The sequence below is a fragment of the Cyprinodon tularosa genome, unplaced genomic scaffold (assembly GCF_016077235.1).
Source record: "Cyprinodon tularosa strain WSP-4 unplaced genomic scaffold, ASM1607723v1 ctg85, whole genome shotgun sequence".
Lineage (NCBI taxonomy): Eukaryota > Metazoa > Chordata > Actinopteri > Cyprinodontiformes > Cyprinodontidae > Cyprinodon > Cyprinodon tularosa.
This window is the reverse complement of record NW_024039618.1, coordinates 984,221-1,006,417: the sequence shown is the minus strand read 5'-3', so window position 1 is coordinate 1,006,417 and position 22,197 is coordinate 984,221. Positions and strand designations below refer to the sequence as shown.

General features: G+C 37.0%; 1 protein-coding gene across 3 annotated transcripts in view; it reads left to right on the top strand.

The window, feature by feature from the left end:
* Positions 1-22,197, top strand: part of cacna2d2a (calcium channel, voltage-dependent, alpha 2/delta subunit 2a) — a 260,234-nt gene that overhangs the window by 230,233 nt on the left and 7,804 nt on the right. For 2 of the 3 annotated variants that reach the window (XM_038272939.1, XM_038272938.1), the window contains exons 22-38: positions 784-860; positions 1,983-1,997; positions 5,032-5,092; positions 8,617-8,714; positions 10,916-11,006; positions 11,115-11,177; positions 11,367-11,470; positions 11,560-11,658; positions 13,330-13,421; positions 13,517-13,564; positions 13,694-13,765; positions 13,859-14,011; positions 15,848-15,900; positions 16,721-16,776; positions 16,867-16,990; positions 17,227-17,336; positions 17,460-17,542. In XM_038272939.1, coding sequence (XP_038128867.1) covers positions 784-860; positions 1,983-1,997; positions 5,032-5,092; positions 8,617-8,714; positions 10,916-11,006; positions 11,115-11,177; positions 11,367-11,470; positions 11,560-11,658; positions 13,330-13,421; positions 13,517-13,564; positions 13,694-13,765; positions 13,859-14,011; positions 15,848-15,900; positions 16,721-16,776; positions 16,867-16,990; positions 17,227-17,336; positions 17,460-17,542 — 1,399 coding nt within the window. The remainder of the gene's footprint in view (positions 1-783; positions 861-1,982; positions 1,998-5,031; positions 5,093-8,616; positions 8,715-10,915; positions 11,007-11,114; positions 11,178-11,366; positions 11,471-11,559; positions 11,659-13,329; positions 13,422-13,516; positions 13,565-13,693; positions 13,766-13,858; positions 14,012-15,847; positions 15,901-16,720; positions 16,777-16,866; positions 16,991-17,226; positions 17,337-17,459; positions 17,543-22,197) is intronic. The other variant, XM_038272940.1, reaches the window with a different exon arrangement.

Sequence of the window (22,197 nt, the reverse complement as noted above, 5' to 3'; positions counted from 1 at the left end):
AAGCTTCTCAAATTATGGGAACAATGATGATCCAAGAGGGATTCAGTGTAGGAATAAGCATTAACCACGAGTTTGTTATTCTTCTCCATTAGTTTACAAGTTGACGTTTTTATTAAAATCAAGAAGCGGTGCAGTTTTACTTGATTTTGGTGCCTTTCAGATGACAGTGTCTTTTTTTTCCTTTGTTTTTTTACTGTTATTATCACAGCTGTTTTTTTTTTTTACTTGTTATCTCAGTGCTTTGAAATCAATTAAGTTAAAAATAAATGGTCAATTTTTACTAAAATATAGATTTGCTGACCATTTCCTGAGCTTAATTTTTCTGTAGCTTTGACCTTCATTTAAAAGAATTAACCAAGGTGAAGTGAAACTAGAGATAAACATTTTATGTCCCGTCTAAGAACTCAATAATGGGGTGTTTGAGATCAGAGGTGGTCTGCAAGGTTTTCACTGCATAGATGCATTAAATTAGAGTTGTTTTTCTGGAAAAAATAAATCATAGCACATTTACTGGATTATGAGGTCTGTTTGAAAATGTAGAACATCAAATGCTGCTGCTGCACACCGAGAGAAAGGCTTTTATGCTTTTGGGAAATTACAGCAAATCAAAGAAATCAAAGACAGAACACATCCAAAGCTTTGCACCAGCAACTGGCTGATGTTCTTCAATTAAAGCACCCTCGTTCATCTTGGAAATGTTCTTAAAATATGAAATGTGGATGCATAAAATCTATCACGTGTGTTTATGTTAGCTCACTTTGTTCCTTATTGTCCTTAACACAGTCTAGGGTTGGTACTGCCCACATATAGTGAGAACCATATCAAGGCCAACCTAAGTGACCAGATACTTCAGGTGCAGTGTAAGTACCTTGGGTCAGACCCGGCATCCTTCTCCCCTCTGTCACTTTCCTTCTCTGCTTCTCTCTGCTCTTTCTTTCTGATATGACCTTACACTTGAATTCAGTCATATGTCGCGGGTTTCCAACATCATCATACGGAGTTTCCGAGGGGGTTTAACTGCCCTGGCCCCTCAGCTTCCCTTTCCCCCTTCTCTATGCTCTCTGATAGGCAGGATCATACGGTTCCTGAGTCCCTCGACTCCTCCTCCTCCTCCTCCGCTCCCCCTGCTCCCTCCTGTCTTCATGCTGTGCTGTAAAATGGTGATGTTTTTTCTTCACACTGGCTGAAGAAAAAAATAACTGAACAGACAGAAAGGTGAAAGCTGTGGTTTTACTGTACTCCTCAGGTGAAAATAATGGTGACCTTTGTGCTATTATTTTTTGTTTTACCAAATGCTCTCGCCTCTTCTTCCACCATAGTAATGATTCTGAAGCATATGTGTTTTAAATTATTTAATGTTTCTGACCAGAAAAGTGTGAAAAAATGCATGCTTTTCACTCCTTATGATACATTTTATGATTTGAGGATTTGTTTTTTCCTTCTTTTTTGTGTGTGGTAATTTTTTTTCTTTTTTCGGACTGTGAAGTGTTGATCGGCTTTGGAATCATTCAATTGATAAACTCCCACATGGCCTGGAATAATGGCTTAACAACTGTGGGAGTTTTTTGTTTTTTTTCTCCTCACTGGGTCTGAATCGGGACACATGTTGTCTCTTTCATTTTTTCTTTGTCCAGACCCTGATTCTCCTCTCTTTTCCTGGTGTTTTTTTTTTTTCTAATTTCTGTCTTTTGATTTGCCATGGTTATTTCTCACAATTTGCCTTAAATGCATTTCCTTTTCCTGGCTTTGCCCAGGAGTTCTTTTGTTTCCTCTTTCTTTGTTTGGTCTTGCAAAAAGAATGTTTGTTTTTCATTTCTTTTTCTCTGTTGTCTAGTTTGACTTGAATTGTTTTTCTTTTCTTTTAAGAAAACAATATTTTTATTCAAACAGTAATTGAATAAAATATTGTCTGTGATCCCCCCCTTCCCACCCAATCCTCTGTTTCTTTTCTTGCTCTCTCCTTCTCTGATGGATCCACACAGGGCTAAACTCCAAGGGCAAGTATACTCCATATTGGTCCACGTTCCCTACCTTTACCTCCTAATCCCTACTGCTTCCTCCTCCTTACCTCACCTCTTGTCCTAACCCCCTCCTCCCTTTTCTCACCTGTCCCAGCCTGCTTGCCTTTGTCCCTGCCAGCCATGCCTTCAGGACCCCCCTTCCCTCTTTCTTTCTTCTTATCTCCTGCTCTTCCCTCTTTAATCCCTCTCCTGTTCCTCCACTTCACCCTCTTGCTGCAGCTCAGATACCACACTGCTCACAATGACTCCTACATGCCCAAGCCTCACACTTCCTTCCACATACAGTATCTGCTGCTCCAGGAACCTAAATGTATATATATATATATATATATATATATATATATATATATATATATATATATATATATATATATATATATATATATATATATATATATATATATATATATATATATATATATATATATATATACAAAGGAAAATAAAAAAGCAAAGCACCCATTGGAAGACAGACATTTCTGTTTTCTTTTAAAAGCTGTCTTTTGTCCCTGCTCTCACATCAAACCCGTTTCTGTAGACAATTTCACAAAATCTCTTCCTCCTCTGGCTTTTTCTTTCACCATATTGTGATCTCTCTATTCTACCCTCTACTTCATTGCAGTCTCTCTTTTTCTGTGTTATCTAAAGTGTGAATAGTACTTTTTTACGCAAGCATTCAGGTTCTAGCAGATATTTAATTTAAATATATCTATTTTGTTTTAAGTACTTAGATATATTTTTTCGTGACTAAAGTGCAGAGTTTCTTTCTGCTTTGCAAAATTACTCCTAACTGAACTTTTTGCCCAATACAGACAAAACATTTGCTAATTTTATTGGGATTTTATGGGACAGACTAACACAAAGAAATAATCCAAGTACAAAAATATAACAGTTTTCACAGGGTTCCTTTTAATGAAAGTTGGCTGGTAAAAACAGAGCTGCTGTATAATTAAAAAGTCCAAGGAGCACAGCACATGTCAGAAATCATCATCTGAAGAAATTTAAAGTAGGATTAAGGATTGAACTGATACTATAAACATTTTTGCAGACCATAAAACATAATGTTTCGTAAAAGCATGGGCATGGACCTAAACTGAGAATGATTAGAGAAGCAGAAATTGTGGAAATGCAGAGATCAGGGCGATATCTGCAGTCCATAAATTCCTCATAATAATGAACGGTGCAGAAGGAAGCCATTTTGAAAAGAAAAAAAAACATAAAAAGTGTGTTTTTCAGTTTGCCACAACTGTTTTAAAGGAAGACAGCAACCTGTAGAAGAATGGCTGATTTCAAACTTTTGGAGTCCATGCATAATGATTGTTTGGCAGAAAAATAATGCTTGTCACCCCCCACCCCCCAAAAACACCAGCCCCAGAGTGTTCAATGCTTTTCTCCAACTGTGACAAATTTTAATCAAGGGTAAAAGAAAATGGGTGGAGCTAAATACTGGCCCATCCTGGAAGAACACCTGTTAGAGGCTGGTTAAGACTCTAGAATGTAGCAGAGGATGACAGATCTACAAATGCAGATGATTATATAATGAAATGATTTATAATAAAGAATATTAGAGTCTAGATAGGCCCGGTCAAACTCCAGATCTAAATGCAAATGATAATCTTTGGCAATAGTTGATAACTATCGTAGATGCTCTTCGTCCCATTTAAGTGAGCTTGAGCTATATTGGAAGAAGAAAGCCTAAAATTTGGAGTCTCTAAATGTGTAAAACTATTAGATGTACCACAAACGACTTGCCAACATAGATGTGGTGAAAGTGCAACAACTTACTGATTAGTTTCATTACATATAAATGCAGAGCACTCTTTTCAGATTTTTATTGGAGTACAAAAAATCAAACCATGGATTATTTTTCCATCATTTGTCAGTCAACCTTTCACACAAAATCCCAATAAAATGCATACAGTTTCTTTTAAACAGGAAGGTAACAAACACATTTTTCCTAATTGTAAAATATTGTTATATATTCTTTATCAAGCTTTGTGTTTTTGACAGAAGATACAGTGTAGTGTCATAAAGTTTTATTAAAAATAGGGTAAAGATTTATTTTTCTCCATATTAAGTTTGCATTTAACAGCTTGGCTGTCATGATCCGTCTGCCCTTAGCTGGAAGCAGTGCATTGTGCAGACTAACCCCACAGGGCTGAGCTCTATCCTGCCCTCTCAGGTCTCCCCATACTGTCAGGTTTCTCACCTGACTCCTAAATGTTATCCCTCTGTACTCCTTGTCTCCATCAGCTTGTTCCCTCTCCCTCCTCACCCCTCAGACTGCAGGGGGCACGGCCCAGTGCTTCCTCTGTAAACCTGACCCTGGATGTGCATGGCATTGTGGGTGGAAAACTACCTGGGCACTCCATTTTTGCGGTCTAAGTAAACGTCTTAAGTCGATTAGAAAATGTTGGGCTTCAATGTTAAGGGGGTTCAGTGGCTTTTGATGTGCAGCCTTGTTCCTGTCAGATCAACCAAAGTTGCCCCATGATATGCCCTTCACAATGTGATGCATTTCCCCCAATTAAGTGTCTCTCAGTCCTCCCCCCTGCCAGTCTGAGGGGTGATCAGTTCCATTAGGACCTTCACCCACCTCCCCTCCCTGCAAATAGTTGGCCATGTTGATGCCTGCCTGATCTAAAAGCACTCATTACATACAATCTGTCGGAGAACTCGCTTCCTAACACATCTTGTCAGGCGAAGTCAGTTCTCAGACATCCAAAATAAATTACACTGAAATCCTACCTAATCAGAAAAAAAGGGATTTGCTGACAAAGCAACAAGTGAAACAGAAGATGTGAGTGCTTGTGGAAGTAAAAAGAAGTTGTGCATTGAGTCAGGTTGTGTTTTAGGCACCATATTGGCTAACGCAAGTGTTCCCATGATACCTCACTGTTGCTATGGTAAAGTCCTCCTGCGTCCCTGAAGAACAGCTGCTGTTTACCCAGTTTACTCCCCGCTGCTCTGCCCTCTGCTCTTCCTGGATAATCTCCCCTTTCTGTTGCAGATTTTGAATCTCTGCTGCCAAACAGTTTTGAGTCTGAAGGACATGTATTCATTGCTCCCAGGTAGCCCTCTGTGTGAATGCTTGCTGTCGTTGATGGTCATCAGTTTTTGCTGTTGTTACATTTCAGTCACTTTACTCTTTATGTAGGCCCACTGTATGTCATGAAGTTTATATTTATAAAGGGAAACATTTGACAAGTAACCTTACTATATGAAAAAGTTATTAGTTGGTTACATACTAGTAAAAAATGTAATACGAAAAACATGTTAGATGGCTGCATGCTGCTGCTGTGTTTTCCTGCATGTTTGCATTGCAAAAACACAATCTGCATTCATTAGTCAGGTTGTGTGACAAAATTAAGAAAACACCAATCATCCCCAGTTTTACCTAAAGGGAAACAATGCATGTGTTTTTATATTGTTGTATAGAATTCTTGATAACTTTTCAAGCATCCAAAAATGACAGGTTGGGTTTTTTTTAAATGAGGTCCTTGGGAGAAGAGTCAGTGTCTTACCTGTTGTGCAGCTCAGAGTCGTCTCAGTTTAGAGAACATAATACAGGAAAGGATTAAACTGCAAGTAGGTTAAAGGTGCATAGTCATGTTATACCATATACAAAAAAAGACCAAATACAATTTTATCTTTCTCAAATTACCATATTTTCTGGACTAAAAAACACACCTGAATATTAGATGCATAGGCTGAAATTAGGGGAAAATCCTGTTTTGTTAATACATTAGTCGTACCTGACTAAAAGTTGCTGGTGTTTTAATGTTTAATTACCGTAAGACAATATGCAAAAGGGGATTGTCAGGAAAGTGATGGTTGCCACCCTTTTATTGACAGTTTGAAAAACAAACTACCGCTACATATATGCATAACTTTTTTTGTATATGTACATTTACCAGTAATTACAAGTACAGAACATGTACTGTTTTGTTTAAATAAGCAACAAATGTACTGTATAAAAATAAAATACAGCACACCAGAAAAAATAGATTCAGCCTACCTTTTGGGCTAAGGTGCAGCTTAGGCTTTAACAGGAAGCAGAGTCAGTCATTCATCGCCACTGCCATCGTTTTCTTCCTGAAAACTAAAACCAACCAATTCCTGTTCTTCATTGTCAGAAACAATAGGCTCAGGGTGGCTTCATCATCCACTCTCCGCTTCTCTCCTTCTTTCCTGTCACTTTCAAAACCAAAGAACTCCTCATTGTCAGCGTCACGTTCCTCCTCTTCATCACGCAGCAGTCAGGCCCTTCTAAATCTTTGTGATCGTGGGTGTTTTTACACTTTTCCACACTGTCACAATCCACTGGCAGACTTGGGCAAAACTTGCTTTTCGCATGTGACCATTTTTGGCGAATTATTTATTGCCACTCATCATCCACGCCTTCCACTCAACACGTAGTGCTACTTTTAGCGCACAATTTACACTAACGTCAAGTCACTGCATTTGCTGATTTTTCTCGCTAAATCGTACACCACTACTTTTACTGGCGGATGGACATGTGACCAACATGCCACTCTTTTCCAATGGTACTGTGTGTTTGATAAAATGCCCTTCGGCCAGGAAAAGTAGTGCTGTACAACAGCGGAACAAACCAATAAAGAGCCTCTTACTATATCACAAAAATAATCTTAAAAAGTTCAGAGAAAAGAGACAATGGGCGATAAGATGCAGGGTTCAAAGGTTATGAAAAATTTAGCAGCTTATCATCCAAAAATGATGGTAGGCTATATACACCAGGCATCCATCCTGATAATGTTTTGATTGTCCTTTTAGAGGCGAAATCTAATCTCAGCACCAGGCACGATGAGTGGACACAAACAGATATGGTGCCATCTTCTGGCAGTACCAAAGGAACTATTAGAAACCCAGATAGCAACATTGAGGCAACTACTTAATAAAGCCCAATCATTGTGCATTGCCTTGCTGTAAAGAAACAGCTCGGAATGGTTGAAAGCCTACTGATGTTAATTAAACAACATAACTACAACAACTTTAAATTCTACTGAAGCCCACAGAGCTTTCTTTTAGTATATAAAAATATTTTTACTTACTATCACTAATCGTGATAAGAAGCATGCACTAACGCATCTATCAACTCCACACCCACATTTAAAAGCGTCAGCAGCTTCAGCTCCCACTGCATTAAAATCTAACATTCATACTGTATTCCAAATGATTAATCGACTCTTATCCCACTTGAAATCAAATATTTCTTCCACACTGGACTTTGGACTTTTTTTTAATTTATTTTTTTCAGTTCACTAAGAGGTGCTACTTGGCTTAGCTGAGGCTACTTCCATCTTTACCCCCTAAATACATGTGCCGTATTGTAAGGCCTTTCTTATCATAAATATACACAAAGAGCTATATGTGTTTATAATTCACCCAAAACTAAGTGTAAAACACAAAAATAAGAAGTAATGTGCCAGTAGTTTGGGTAATCTTTGGAAAAACTGTTTTGTGAATAAAAAAAAGTCCTATAACATGACTAAGCGCCTTCGATAACTTCAAAATTGCATGGTATTCCATGCCATGACACTAATACTGCTTACTTTTGGTGATTTTATTCAATGTAGAATTATGTTGCTAAAGTCAAAGAAAAAGGTAGAATTTCACAACTTGTTACATAACTGAACACGGTCTGACTGGAGGTTCCTAACCAGCTAGCAGTTTTAACTCTTCTGATTAGACTTAAATCTGACATAAATCAGAAGGGATTATTTCACTATTTGCTGTTTTTTTGTAATTACACCTTAATTCATACATTTTTATTATAACATTAGGAATAATCTGATGATTTAGTGGGTAATAGAAACAACGTTAGGTCTAACAATAGTTAACATTTGTCTTTGATTATATGAAGAATGCTTTGCTATATACTCATAAGTTATAAAATAAAGGAGTGAGCAGTTGCCAGGCAGACTCAAAATATTTCATTCTAAAAAAATTTAATTTGCTTAGGCATTTTCTGCAGAAGATTGATCAGTAATTATATCTTCTCACTTGCAAACAGTCATCATCTCAGTCCCTTTCTTTGTATTGGTTTACCTGCTATTTAATTAAAACAAATTGGTTTAGATCAACTTCTGGATAAGGGAAGAATCAAATACTCGCTTGCTGCTTGTGTATCATTATTATTGTTGATAGTTCATGAAGAAGTTACTTTTGGTTACAAGGTATATTAACTTCTGATTTAGTATAACTGATAGGTTTATTTAGACTGATGTGGAGCTATTGGGGCCTGGTTCTATTAACTGGTTCCAGTCAGACTGGCCTTTCATTCTGATAGTTTTTTCCTTTTCTGTGTCTCCAAACTAAGGCTTAAGATCATCTGTAGCCTACTTTAAAGTAAAACACTGACTTTTCATAACAGCTCCATCAAATCCATTGTATAATAAATGTTTTGCCTCTCTGTCACATCAACTTTGGAAACGTTTTTGTAAACCTCCTCACTGTTCTCCACCCTGTGTTGTGTGCCTTTCAGTTAAAAACATTTTAGAGAAAGTATTTACAGTTAGAACATGCTGTTTTGTTTCTTTACCTTCTGAACTTTATTTCGTTGCCTTTTTCTCAGGGAGTACTGCAATGATCTTGAACTGTCCAACAACAACACAGAGTTCCTTCTCAACTTCATCGCTCTAATGGAGAAGGTGACGCCAGACTCCAAACAATGTAGGTTTCAATTCTATTACAAGTCTGGGTTACCTGGTGCAACCAGGCGTCAAGCAGTTTGGTTGCACAAGCATATAAAACTTTTTTTTTTCTTCTTCTTTTAACGGAGAAAGAAAAATATTCTTATGTATGTACACACAGATAGAAAGACCAAATGCATATAAAGTCTTTAGGCAGCCCTGCCTGCAGTTAATGAAAAGTTAATGTCAATAAATCTGCCACCATCAGATTTTGGTTCAGCTGCATCATACTCCTGCTTCTCCCCATACTCTGCCAAAAAAGAACTGCTTTTTGCAGCAGTCAGATTTCCGTATTTTGTCTAAAGGAACATTCTATCAGACCTCTACAACAGGAGTCTTTGACAGACATCCAGACTTTAGAGGTGATCTTTGAAATTCATTTAAGGATCATCTCTGATTGTAAAATTAGTCTCAATACTGAGTATATTTGTTATGTATATGCGCTTCGGCTAATCACCCCCCCCCCTCCCCCGCCATAATAAATAAGTTAAGAATAGACCAAAACAAAGTCAAATTAGACAAAAGAATAACATCAGACTATATAATATAAAGATACCCATCTAAAAAATAATTAAGAATTTCAATTTCAAAATAAATCAAGGTTTTGCTGACAATCAGAACAACATAAGCCAGGACTACAGCAGGAAGCTATGACAGAGAGACGAGGAGAAATCTTCACAAGATGATTACAATAAAAATGATTCATTTTCATGTGCTGTCTATAATGATTTCCAAAAATGTATTTAAGAGAATATTCATAGATGTGGGAAAATATTTGTGGAAGTTTGTATATGATTCTATTGTATCATGATGTTAAAGTTATTTAACATCATGTCTATGGGGAGTGTTGGCCTAGTGGTTAGAGCAGTCACTTGTGCTTTGAGAAGGTTGCAGGTAGCTGCTTCGATCCTCACAGCCTGCACTCTGGGTCCCTGAGCAAGACCCTTAACCCCAGACTGCTCCCTGGGACGCCACTCAATGGCAGCCCACTGCTCCCCAAGGGGATGGGTTAAATGCAGAGGTAAATTTCTCCAATGTCGGACAATAAAGGGATTTACATTTCTCACTAGGTGGTTATGTAGGTGTGCAGCTTTTCTTTTTTTTCAGAGCCTTTTAAAAGAAGGAAATATTTCTTTTGTGTAAAGAAAATTGTAAAAAATCAGTGGATCCAGTGTTTTTTTTTCTATGTTTTTTTCAGCAGTAGAAATCTGAGTTTATTAAACAGAAGTTGTGAAGTTTTTTCACTTTATTGATCCCTGTTGGTATAAAAGCTTGAAATAATGGGCTGAATGCATCATGTGCGGTGCACTACAAACAGAAGGCAGGCTGTTACATACACTCATTTTCCTAATGCAACAGTTGGACTACTTGTCGTTTTTCACAGCAGTAAAATTTCCCTCTCCAGGGGTTTCTTTAGAGAGTATTCCAATTTTGTGATTTGATGTTGTTTTTTTTTTAACTAAACCTTTTTCTCTAGGTCTAATAGCCACACATCACTATAAAACAGATAATCCGATATAGCAAGATGATTATGTGCATTATAGTGACTCAAATTGCAACCATGTCCAAAGTGGGAAAAAAACATGATAAGGCAGATACTAAAATAGTTTGATAATACTACTGCTAGTAAAAGTAAGAACAGGAATGCCTTGTTAATTAACTTTAGCATATTTTTTATATATATACTTTACCCTTTTTTGTAAAAAGACTTAAAAAACTGCAATTATGATGACAGCACTTTAAAATGATCATGCAAAATCTCATATTCAAATAATGGGAGGTTGCATATAAATTAAAGTATAAAAGTTATGTATTGTAATTGGTTTGGCACCCTGTATGTTAATTAATTAATCTGATTAAGATAATAAATGATGCACTTCTTAAAATGTTTTAGTCTTCCGTTGAGGGTGGTCTCCTTCTTGAGGCAGGGTTTTGAAATTGTTTAGGGTGGCATTGAGTGTAGTTTTTTTTTTTTTTTTGTGAAGGATTTATTTTGAAACAAACTCTATTCCATTTAGGTATACAAAATCATGTACCTAGGTTTTTATCTTTGTTGGTGTGGCTATAATATCAAGATAAATAATAGATAAAGAATTTTAAAATTGGCAGCATTTCTTTCCCTCCAAAATCAACTCTACATAGTGTAGGTTTATTAAATCAATTTCTTTCCTTTTCTTACAGGTGAAAGTTTGCTTCTTCACAATCTGATTTTGGATACTGGCATCATCCGGCAGCTGGTTGATAAAGTGTGGAAGAATAAAGATTTGAATACGTGAGTATTATCAAGCTGCGGTGAGGAAAGTCTATTCTCAAATATCACCAGTGGGGATGATTTAGATCTGAGGGTGTTTGTTCTTTTCTGCTCCATCCTGACATTTAGATATGGCTTCCTGGCTGTGTTTGCTGCAACAGATGGAGGAATAACACGAGTCTTTCCAAACAAGTAAGGGCAGATATCCTCACAGCTGTGTGTCTAGTCTGCACTCTCTTCTTTTTCTTTTTTTTTTTTTAGATTGTACATTGCTCACTCTGTTATATTTTTGGATAATAAGTTAGGATCTTACATAAGGGTAAAGAAGAAGGCAGTATTACATATATTTGCTACTCTACTTCTTCTGGTTTGAAATTTCAGAGCTGCAGAAACCTGGGAGGAAGACCCAGAGCCATTTAATGCTAGCTATTACCGCCGCAGCCTTGACAACAAGGGTTACATCTTCACAGCGCCTTATCGATCAGGTAAATTATCTCTTTGTGTAGCTTAGATGAAGCTTGAAGCATCCCCTTACACACATCGCGTTTCTTGACTCTTTGTTTTTCTCATGCAGCCGGGGCCGATCTGTTGAACCCAGAAAACGACACAGTGGGAATCCTGGTCAGCACGGCTCTGGATATTACAATAGGCGGGAAGACAGTCAAACCTGCAGGTGAGTAAATAGGGAGACTTTATCCATATAATCATAGATATTAGTGAAAATGTTTCAGAAGGTAACAGTGATTCCATTGCTTAGGGTTGGGTGATATGAAGAAAATTTAATATCATGATATATTTGAGCTATAATCGCGACACACAATATATATCACGATATGTTTAGATTTCCTTCAAAAACAGTATTCCTAAAATTGCACTGATATACTTATTCAAACTGACATGCCAATATGTCGGTGATTTAAAATTTATTTTAAAAGTAATTTTATTTTAACCAGCTCAAAGCTTTTCACTAATGATACTGCCACATTATGTCTTTCAATGTCAGTATTAGACCTTTAACAAGATCCCAGGAAGCAAAGCAAAAACACGCAATAGTAAATAAAAACTAAAATAAAAAAGGGCTCTTTTGTGCACAATAAAAAAACTGCAGAATGAAAAGATAAATTGACCTCAAATTACAAAAACAAAAGTGGAAATACTGTCCAAACACACTCAAAACTATTTGCATTGATCTTTACGTGCTGGGAATTTTAAAGAATCACAAAAGATGTAAAATTGAGAACTTTGCCAAGTTTAGAGAATGCCTCCAAAGCCTCTGAACAAGACCACATCACATTACAGGTATTAGAGCATATAAAAAACACATAAATAACGCAATAAATATCCTCTGCAATTTCCCTCCATCTCTTCCTTTTTGTCTCATTTGTGACTGCTTTTTCAAACGAGAAGGCCAAAGTCATCTACTTCACAGCTGATTTAATTAACCTTTTAATTGGTGTAAGTTTACACTCATTTTGCAGCGAAAGACTTTTTAGGTGGTGGAATAAATGTGTACTCCTTCCTTTAGCAGCAATGGTTTTGCAGCACGCATTACAAATTACCACCTTTTGTTCGACATCCTCGGCATGAAATCCAAACCACCGCCACATATAGCTTAGCTGAAACATCTGCTGTTGCCATATTTGTTTGCCGGTTGCTGTAGCATACGTGCCGTGCAGAAAATAATCCTGTTTGGTGGAGAGGTTTATGATGCATTCAAAGTCTGTGGAAAAATTAAAACTCTCTGTGAAATTGATGTAGATGGCTTAATGTTTTCATGCACATTTATATTTGATGGTTGCGATAAAGTCATTTTAACTATTATGCGTGGTGAAAATTAAGATACAAGTATATTCAATATATCTCCCACTCCTACCATTGCTGCAAGGCATGGCTTAACGGTAACTGCTAAACATGAGTCCTCTAAATTGCTAATGTCAAACATAACTGGAACACATAAATTTTCATTTAACAATGGCTTTCTTCTTGCCTATCACTGATAAACCACCAGGTTTGGGAAATGAATGACTTACAAGTATTGTGTCGTAAAAATCTTCTATCTGAATCGTGGATCACTGCAGTTCCTCCAAAGTTTTTTGGCTTATTTTCTGATTTATCCCCTCCTTGCCTGGCCTGTCAGTGTAGATGGACACTCTTGTTTCTCTGGGTTTGCAGTTACTGTGCAAACCCAGTTACTGTGGATTATAAATATTTTTTAAGACAGTAAATATTTTTTATAGAAATTTGCCTGCTTTGTAGCGGCCTTAGTTTTCCCTCTGTGTGCTTCTCGTTTTATGTATTTTATCCCTTCCTTAATGAGTATGCTAACTTTGTTATGTTTTCTCAGTTCTTGGAGTAAAGTTGGATCTTGAAGCCTGGACCGATAAATTCAAGATTCTTGCCAGCAACCATACAGACAGTCGTCAAGGTTCAAATACGGTAAAAGAGAATGTTTAAAATGTTGAATTTAAAGTAAAGTTAAATTGTGAGAGTTTTAAGCCTGTCAATAAACTGTTTGTTTCTACCTTTAACAGTGTGGACCATACAGGGGCTGTGAGATGGACTGCGAAGCTAATAGTGATGTAGGTATTTCCACTTACTCGACAGATTTAAATGAAAGTATTATTTGCTTTCTTTTGTCTGTCTTAATATTGTTGTGGTGCACTGCTATAAAACCTCCTAAGATGCATTGCCCTCTGTCTTTTTTGCAGGATCTCCTGTGCTATTTAATTGATGATGGTGGTTTCCTTATTATGTCAAATCAGAAGGATGATTGGAGCGAGGTTTATATAAAAATTATATATTTTTCTTTAGAAATATTTGTTTGTATTTTTATATATACAAAGAGTACTGAGCAAAGTGTTTTAACCTTGCAGGTGGGCAAATTTCTTGGTGTGGTTGACCCAAACTTGATGTACGCCCTCTACAACAACTCCTTCTACAAACGCAAGCAGTCATATGATTATCAGTCTGTGTGTGAACGAGTACAAAACAGTGAAGCTGGAGCTGCACGGAGAGGAGTGTTTGTGGTAAGAAAAGCCCAGTCCTGCTGAGCCTTGCAAAGGACAGCAGTTCGGTACCTTTGCAAGCTGATTTTTATAAACCTTGGAAATGGATTATAACTTACTTTTCAAAAAAACTGCAGAATCCAGATTTACGTTTGTAGGAAAATAAAAATGGTTGGGCGTGCCTTGGTGGCGCAGTGACCCGTTTGTCCGGTTCAATTAGCATTTTTTTCTAAGCCAAAACAAGCCTTTGTTTTTGGTTCACACTATAACGCCTCAAACCTAATGCTATTTCTGCCATTTTGAATTGAAAAAGCTTCCTGAATGGGAAGAGAAACCTCTTCAAACTTGGAAACGAAGTCCAGTAGATTGTTTTTGTTTTTTATGTTTTTCAACTTTTATGAAGTCAAAGAAGTTCATATTTTGGTTTTCAAATGGACAGTGATTTCAAAGGAGCAATAAGTAAGAAATTGAAAGCAAAATTAACCTTAATTATTCTCATTAGTCACCCGAGATGAGAGTAACATTACCTACAATTGGTTCTCTCCAACAACATCATCTTGATCGAGTTTCTCTCAAATACTTTGCTGCAGTTTTTACCTTCTGGTTCCTGGTTCCAATTATATTAAGAGTTCCAAGTGTTATCAAAACCAAGCTCAGCATTTGTGTTTTATGTTGGAAAAAGCATGGAAGCCAGCTAAAGCAGCAGACCAGAAAAGGTCTCAAAAGTATCTAAAAAGCTTCAGCTTCTTTTAAAAGCATTTGCTCAACAACTTACTGTGGCTAAATTTTTCCAGTTGCCATCTTGATTTTAGTTGCGCTACGTCCTCATCTCTCTTGGTTTGTACACCTTTAATCATCTCAGAAGGGGGACTAGCTCTTTTATTTGTTCTTCCAATTTGAAACGGTGTCATTACTATCTTTTACTCCTTTGAATTAAGTCCTTCCTGAAACATCTGAAATTCTCTGAAAATGCAGCCTTTAGTCTTTGAGCTGAAGTTGATAAGATGGAGCCTTCACCACTACTCTAACTTCCCTCCTCTGGCTACCTTTGCGTTTTAGATTTAATCTCTTCTTTTTCTCTTCTTTTTAAAAGTCTACTTTTTCTGAGCTTCTTTACCTTTATTCTCCTGCTGGATGCCTCAGGTCACCCGATCAGCTGTTTTATGGTGGTACTAAGATCTAAATGGAAACTCAGATGGGAAAGAGCCTTTAGGGTTACTGCTGCGAGGCTATGGAATAATCCCTCATTGCATATCAGATGGAGTAGTTTACTCTCCACTTTTAAATCTCCTCCAGGAAAACATTTTATTTATTGGTTTTGCCAGACTTAAATTTTCTGTTTTTACTTCTGTTTTATTGCTCAATAATGTTTTCTTTCGCTGGCTGGTTTTTCTTATTGTTTTTTTTTTTCATTGTTTTACTTGGCAAAATGTCTTAAATTTTACATGTGTAGAACATTTTTGCAGCTGTGGTTGTTCTAAAATTCTTAACTAGTATGAGGTGACTATAAGGGTTTCAGGTGGAAACTGAGACTCCTATACTGAGGTCTTAGTATAGGAGTCATTTTCTTATCATTCCATTTTCTGTCAGAGGAAAAAAAAAACATAAAATAAAATAACACTTTTCATTGTTTTGGAAAATGTTTTGTTCTTTCCAGTAAAAAAAAAGCATCTATTTATTCAGAAAGAAGCAATTGAGAGGTCAGAAAACAGTCACTTCTTCATTTGTTTTCTTGCTGCTCATGTCAAATAAGAATATAAATAGTAGTTTAGGAAAGAGAAAAATATAAGAAGGTAATTATAAATCTGTCTTATGAAGACAGAGATAAATTATATTTTCTTTCCTGTGTTTCTGCAGCCCACGATTGCAGATTTTGTCAACGTGGCATGGTGGACGTCAGCTGCTGCATGGTAAGATCAGAAATACCTCAATACCATATTGGTTACACAGACTGGGTTAGGATTTAATGGAAATATTTCTGTAATTATTTTAATGGTCAAAGTAACGTAAAGACAGAGAAGAAACAAATGAGAATAATCAGTTTTCTGCATTTGTCTTGTTTTTTATCCATTTTACAGATTTTTTTTTTCATTGACCACCAGCTCTATTTGCTTAAAAATGTACTACTTATCCAGTTAAGGTACAAAGCAAAAGATAAACGGAGTCTAAGAACTATATGCAGCTTCTCAATATTTGGTTCTGAGTATACAGTGTAGACATGAGACTGAGTGCCCTGGTTATTATTACAAGTCTTTAATGAATTTTAATCCTCAGCAATGCACTGATTAAAACTAAATAAGAAAAATATTTTAAAATTGATACTTTGACATACATTTACCCCTATAAGGATGTTAGAATTGGAATCATATGCTAAACCTTAAGAGAGCTGTGTGCCATCTGCTTAGATAGAACTCCAGTTCTTTCTTATTTTGATCTGAGGTAGGAGAAGCATGTAGGTATTGAAAAGGGGAACCCCAAAGACTGACCCTTAGGGAACTGTTTGTGTGGTGACTAATATGCAGTGACCTACTGACATCAAAGAGTCCCTGTCCTTCCAGCAACACTCAAACCAGTCAAGTGCTGTGCCCAAAAAACGACCCTAGTCGCTCAGCAATACAGCGAAGTTCTGAAACAGAGCAATAGTCCATTTCTAAGGGTATAATCCCTATAATTTTCTTCTAATCTGTTATTGGAAATTTGTGGTTTTAATCACATCTCTTATCACTGCAGGTCCTTGTTCCAACAGCTTATATATGGTTTGGCTTATCATAGCTGGTTTGTCATAGGTGGGTAAAAGCAAAGATTTCACATTTGATGTCAATGGACCTGTGCAGCGCGTGTTGTTAACATTTCTCTGTGTTCTGTCTATGCATCAGACGAGGCAGATGCAGAAGGAATAGAGTCAAAAGAGAGGAGTTGTGTGATGATCCAAACCCAGTACTACTTCAGTAACCTCAGCAGCTCATACAACATCCTCCAAGACTGTGGCAACTGTTCCAGGTCATGCATATGTCCTCTCACTCAAATCATATTCAATTAGTGAAAGAGGTACAGATAGCAAGCAGCACTGCAGATTGTGTTTTTATTAAAATGATCACATTATTGGCTAAATGAGCCTTGTAGAGTTGTCTCATAAATCTTGCTGATCCATTAGCAAATGAGTGTGAGAAGCAAGCAAGCAAAGGGAGGTTGTCGACAAAGCTGTCTGTTTTTTTGTTGTTGTTTTTTTACTGCAGGCTGATTCATGCCAAGAGGATAAACAATACCAACTTGCTGTTTGTGGTAGCAGAAAAGCTGCCATGCAGCACCTGCGAGATAGAAGATCTTTCCCAGGACAAGGAGGAATGTATCCTTTTCACATTTTACCCACCAGTCGCTAAAATCACACAGTATCACCCCTCTTTTGTAGCTGTCGGGTTCTTTAATGTTAGATTTTTTTTAAATGTTCCTTAATTGAGTATTAAATCAGTCAAGGAGGAAAATCCCTGTGAAGAAATGACGGCAGCACGGTATCGAAAAGGACCTGTCAAATGCTTCGACAACAACGTAGCTGTGAGTTTCAAACGTCCTTATTTCAGTTTGCTAGATTTGCTGCATCTATAAAGGCCTAATGATGACTACTTGACAAGAGTATCCTTAGAAAAAAGATAAAATTCCATCATTTTGAGTCTAAAACTGTACATCTTAGCTATTATTCGGTAACAAAACATGTCACTTGATGTATTCATTCGACACACTAGTTTAAACCAACTTAACAACGCATGCAGTCTCCTGCTGTAAATCTGTTTTCATTTTTCCAAATGTGCATTAATCCGTAGCTGAAAATAGTCTGAAAATTTATGATACAGGCTCCGAGCTGTAGGCACATGTTTCTAGGAATCATTTAGGCTAAAGTTATATTTAATCATCATGACTTGATTACAACCATAAAATGCCTTCGTCATAGGTTCAGTTGGTGACTTAAAGATTAAACAGCAGCTACACTTTGGCTTTGATCAAAACAGCGACAAATAATAAAACTAAATAAGTGTTTTATATCTAATACTGGGAATTAAGATAGAATCCATTAATGATTAGATTACTCAGCTTGCATATCCTTGGCAGTTATATACAGAGGATCAACATTCCCAGGTCACTTCAGATTTAAATAAAATCCTAACAAACAAAAGGCTGCATGAAAACATTGATAAAACACCTCTATCTGACTTCTGCTTGCACAGTTTATATTTAAAATGGATTTACTTTCACCTTACCGCACATTGTGTTTGGGGGGGAAAATTATTAACATTTCCTTAAAATGGATAGGCATCATTCAGGCTCATTAAAATTATTTTATACATAAAAACATTTTTTTTATGTAAGGAATAACTTAAAAAGGATTCTATAGGCCAAAGTTAAATAATATTAATAATCATAAAATGTAGTAGTCTGTAAATTGGGTCTAAAGGCTCAGTTATGCTTATATCTGCAGCTTTTATACTCTATGGAGCTTTTTTCCCTGTAATATTCTCATGAAATCTAGGGGTGCATGTTCAGCACCGACAGCAAACTGACATCAGACAACATGTAGATGTTTCCACATTTTAAAGCCTCTTTATGCCATCAAAGAGTGACAGTAGTGACATAGTGACATTTCCAAGGTTGGAGGCAACATCGGCCTAATGGTTAGGGCATAGAGCCTGGAATCCTGACAGTCTGAGCATGGGCGTAGGTTTACATATGGACCATAGGGACATGTCCCTACCAAAATTTTGAACCGACCTAATTGTCGGTTCTTTTATAAAACAAAATATTCTGAGTCAGCCAGGAGTTCTGAAGACTCCTGGAAAAATGGGCAAATAAAGGCTGTAAGCCATCAACATTTCTGTTTCTTAGCCACAGCCAACTAAAAAAGAAAATGTGAGGGTTTCCTTTTTACCGATATTTAGTATTACTGTTTTCATTTTTTGATGACTCTTTGAGGAAGTTCAGGTATAATTATTAGCAGGTGTTATTTCTCCTATAGAGTATAACAACAAGAAATGGCGTCTAAACATCTGCTGTTTTTCATTTTAAAAGCATAATTAGGGTTCCACATAATAATAGTAATTTAATTGACTATTTATACTTCTAGAAATAGGATAAAGACAAGAACAAACAGAGGAAGAATATTAACATTGATTTTATCTTTCATAGATTTCCACACAGTCTATAAGTAAATTAGTACAAACATTAATTTCTGGTAAAAATGTTTGAATCTGGCTGTTTATTTTGGATATTATTAAATTACAGATAAGATAGTGTTATATTGTCTTTTATAAAAAAATTTGTCTTTTATGTAAAAAGTGATTTTATATTTGAATAAACTTAGGCTTTTTCTCAGTGTTGTGTTTGTAGGTGAGGCCATAAAAATGGAAATTGACATATGGAGCTATTTAAACAGTCAGACAGTAAGCAATATAGGACAATGATAAAAGGTTGTGTTTCATTAAATCCTTTACTATTATAAATGCACTTATACATTATATGATTATAGGAAACACAGATATCCAGTAATAATGATGCAGGGCAGCTTGTAGGTGAAGCAGCTGGCCCTTCAGTGCTTCAGGTGATGTCTAAATAAACCAGGTGAAACTAAAATATTTCCACATGAGGAGTTCTGGATGGAGAATATTGACAGAATTTTTTTTTTTATCTTATAATATATATATATATATATTGTAATTTTGGTATAACTACTGATCTAAGTGGGTTGCTCTGTCGGGGAAAGGCACATTTTACATATATATTATGTTTTAGAGTCTCTATTCTCTAGTTTATGATGAATCACTTACTATATTAGTGAAATGAAATAATGAAATAATAATTATTATTGAAATAATCAATTAATATGATTCATTTTTTCAGCCCCAGATAAAATACATGAAATGGGCTACACAGAGTAACTACAGCCCAGATGTTCAACTTTTATAGTGAAGTTAATATTTTTATGAATGTATTATTTTGCTTGATACAGAGAGAGCATAGTAGATAATAATATAAGAGTGGGGTTTAACTCTGCACAATTCTATATCTTCAAAGAAAATACTGTATTTACCTTCTCTCTTAGTCGTTCAAATGAAACCATTTTCAAAGTGGAAAACAGTCCTAATTCCACATTCATCACAGCCTGTGATACTTCAAACATTGATAAACATAAAGCATAAAAAAGGGCATGCGTATAGCATAGCACCAATGACACCCGACCAATAGTGTCCCTACCAAATTTCAAATCAAACCTACGCCCTTGAGTCTGAGTACGAGCCCCACACCTACAAACTGCCACTCTGGGTCTCTGAGCAAGACACTTAACCCTTGATAGCTCCTCGGGCGCCCCACGATGGCAGCCCACTGCTCCTCAAGGGGATGGATTAAATGCAGAGGTAAAATTCTCCAGTGTGAATTTAATTAATATTATATTATTATTATTTTTATAATCTGTTGATTATACTTACATTTATGGGACAAATCATAAGAGGTCTCTAGAGGTTTATATTTGTGAACCCTCATCAGTAGGAACTAATGGTCATCATGTTTTTCATCAGTCCTCGCCGACATGTCAAGCATAAACCAGGCTTTATGCACCAACAGCTGTAGTTTCTATTATTTGGCTCGATTGGTTATTAGAAGTCTAGGTACATCTTGGTTTCAGTAATGAAATATCACACTAAAAATATTTTAATAAAGCTTTCTTTGACTTAAGTTTGTGTTAGCCACACAAAAGGTGTTTCTAAATAACATTTTTTTTTATTTGTCTGGATGCTAGTAGTGGAGGAATGAGCTAAATTTCTTCACATACACTATATTGCCAAAAGTATTTGCTCACCCATCCAAATTATTGGAATCAGGTGTTCCAATCACTTCCATGGCCACAGGTGTATAAATTCAAGCACCTAGGCATGCAGACTGTTTTTACAAACATTTGTGAAAGAATGGGTCGCTCTCAGGAGCTCAGTGAATTCCAGCGTGGAACTGTGATAGGATGCCACCTGTGCAACAAATCCAGTCGTGAAATTTCCTCGCTCCTAAATATTCCACAGTCAACTGTCAGCTGTATTATAAGAAAATGGAAGTGTTTGGGAACGACAGCAACTCAGCCACGAAGTGGTAGGCCACGTAAACTGACGGAGCGGGGTCAGCGGATGCTGAAGCGCATAGTGCGAAGAGGTCGCCAACTTTCTGCAGAGTCAATCACTACAGACCTCCAAACTTCATGTGGCCTTCAGATTAGCTCAAGAACAGTGCGCAGAGAGCTTCATGGAATGGGTTTCCATGGTCGAGCAGCTGCATCCAAGCCATACATCACCAAGTGCAATGCAAAGCGTCGGATGCGGTGGTGTAAAGCACGCCGCCACTGGACTCTAGAGCAGTGGAGACGCGTTCTCTGGAGTGACGAATCGCGCTTCTCCATCTGGCAATCTGATGGACGGGTCTGGGTTTGGCGGTTGCCAGGAGAACGGTACTTGTCTGACTGCATTGTGCCAAGTGTAAAGTTTGGTGGAGGGGGGATTATGGTGTGGGGTTGTTTTTCAGGAGCTGGGCTTGGCCCCTTAGTTCCAGTGAAAGGAACTCTGAATGCTTCAGCATCCCAAGACATTTTGGACAATTCCATGCTCCCAACTTTGTGGGAACAGTTTGGAGCTGGCCCCTTCCTCTTCCAACATGACTGTGCACCAGTGCACAAAGCAAGGTCCATAAAGACATGGATGACAGAGTCTGGTGTGGATGAACTTGACTGGCCTGCACAGAGTCCTGACCTCAACCCGATAGAACACCTTTGGGATGAATTAGAGCGGAGACTGAGAGCCAGGCCTTCTCGTCCAACATCAGTGTGCGACCTCACAAATGCGCTTCTGGAAGAATGGTCAAAAATTCCCATAAACACACTCCTAAACCTTGTGGACAGCCTTCCCAGAAGAGTTGAAGCTGTTCTAGCTGCAAAGGGTGGACCGACGTCATATTGAACCCTATGGATTAGGAACGGGATGTCACTTAAGCTCATATGTGAGTCAAGGCAGGTGAGCAAATACTTTTGGCAATATAGTGTATATTAAAATATTTAAGGTACAGACAATTGAACTCTTCATTTATGGAGTTCAAACTGTCACTGTTGTGTCAATTAAATGCCCTCTGGGCAGTTTCTCTTTGCAGAGTATTTTTAAACTTGTTTGCTCACAGTTTTACTTGAT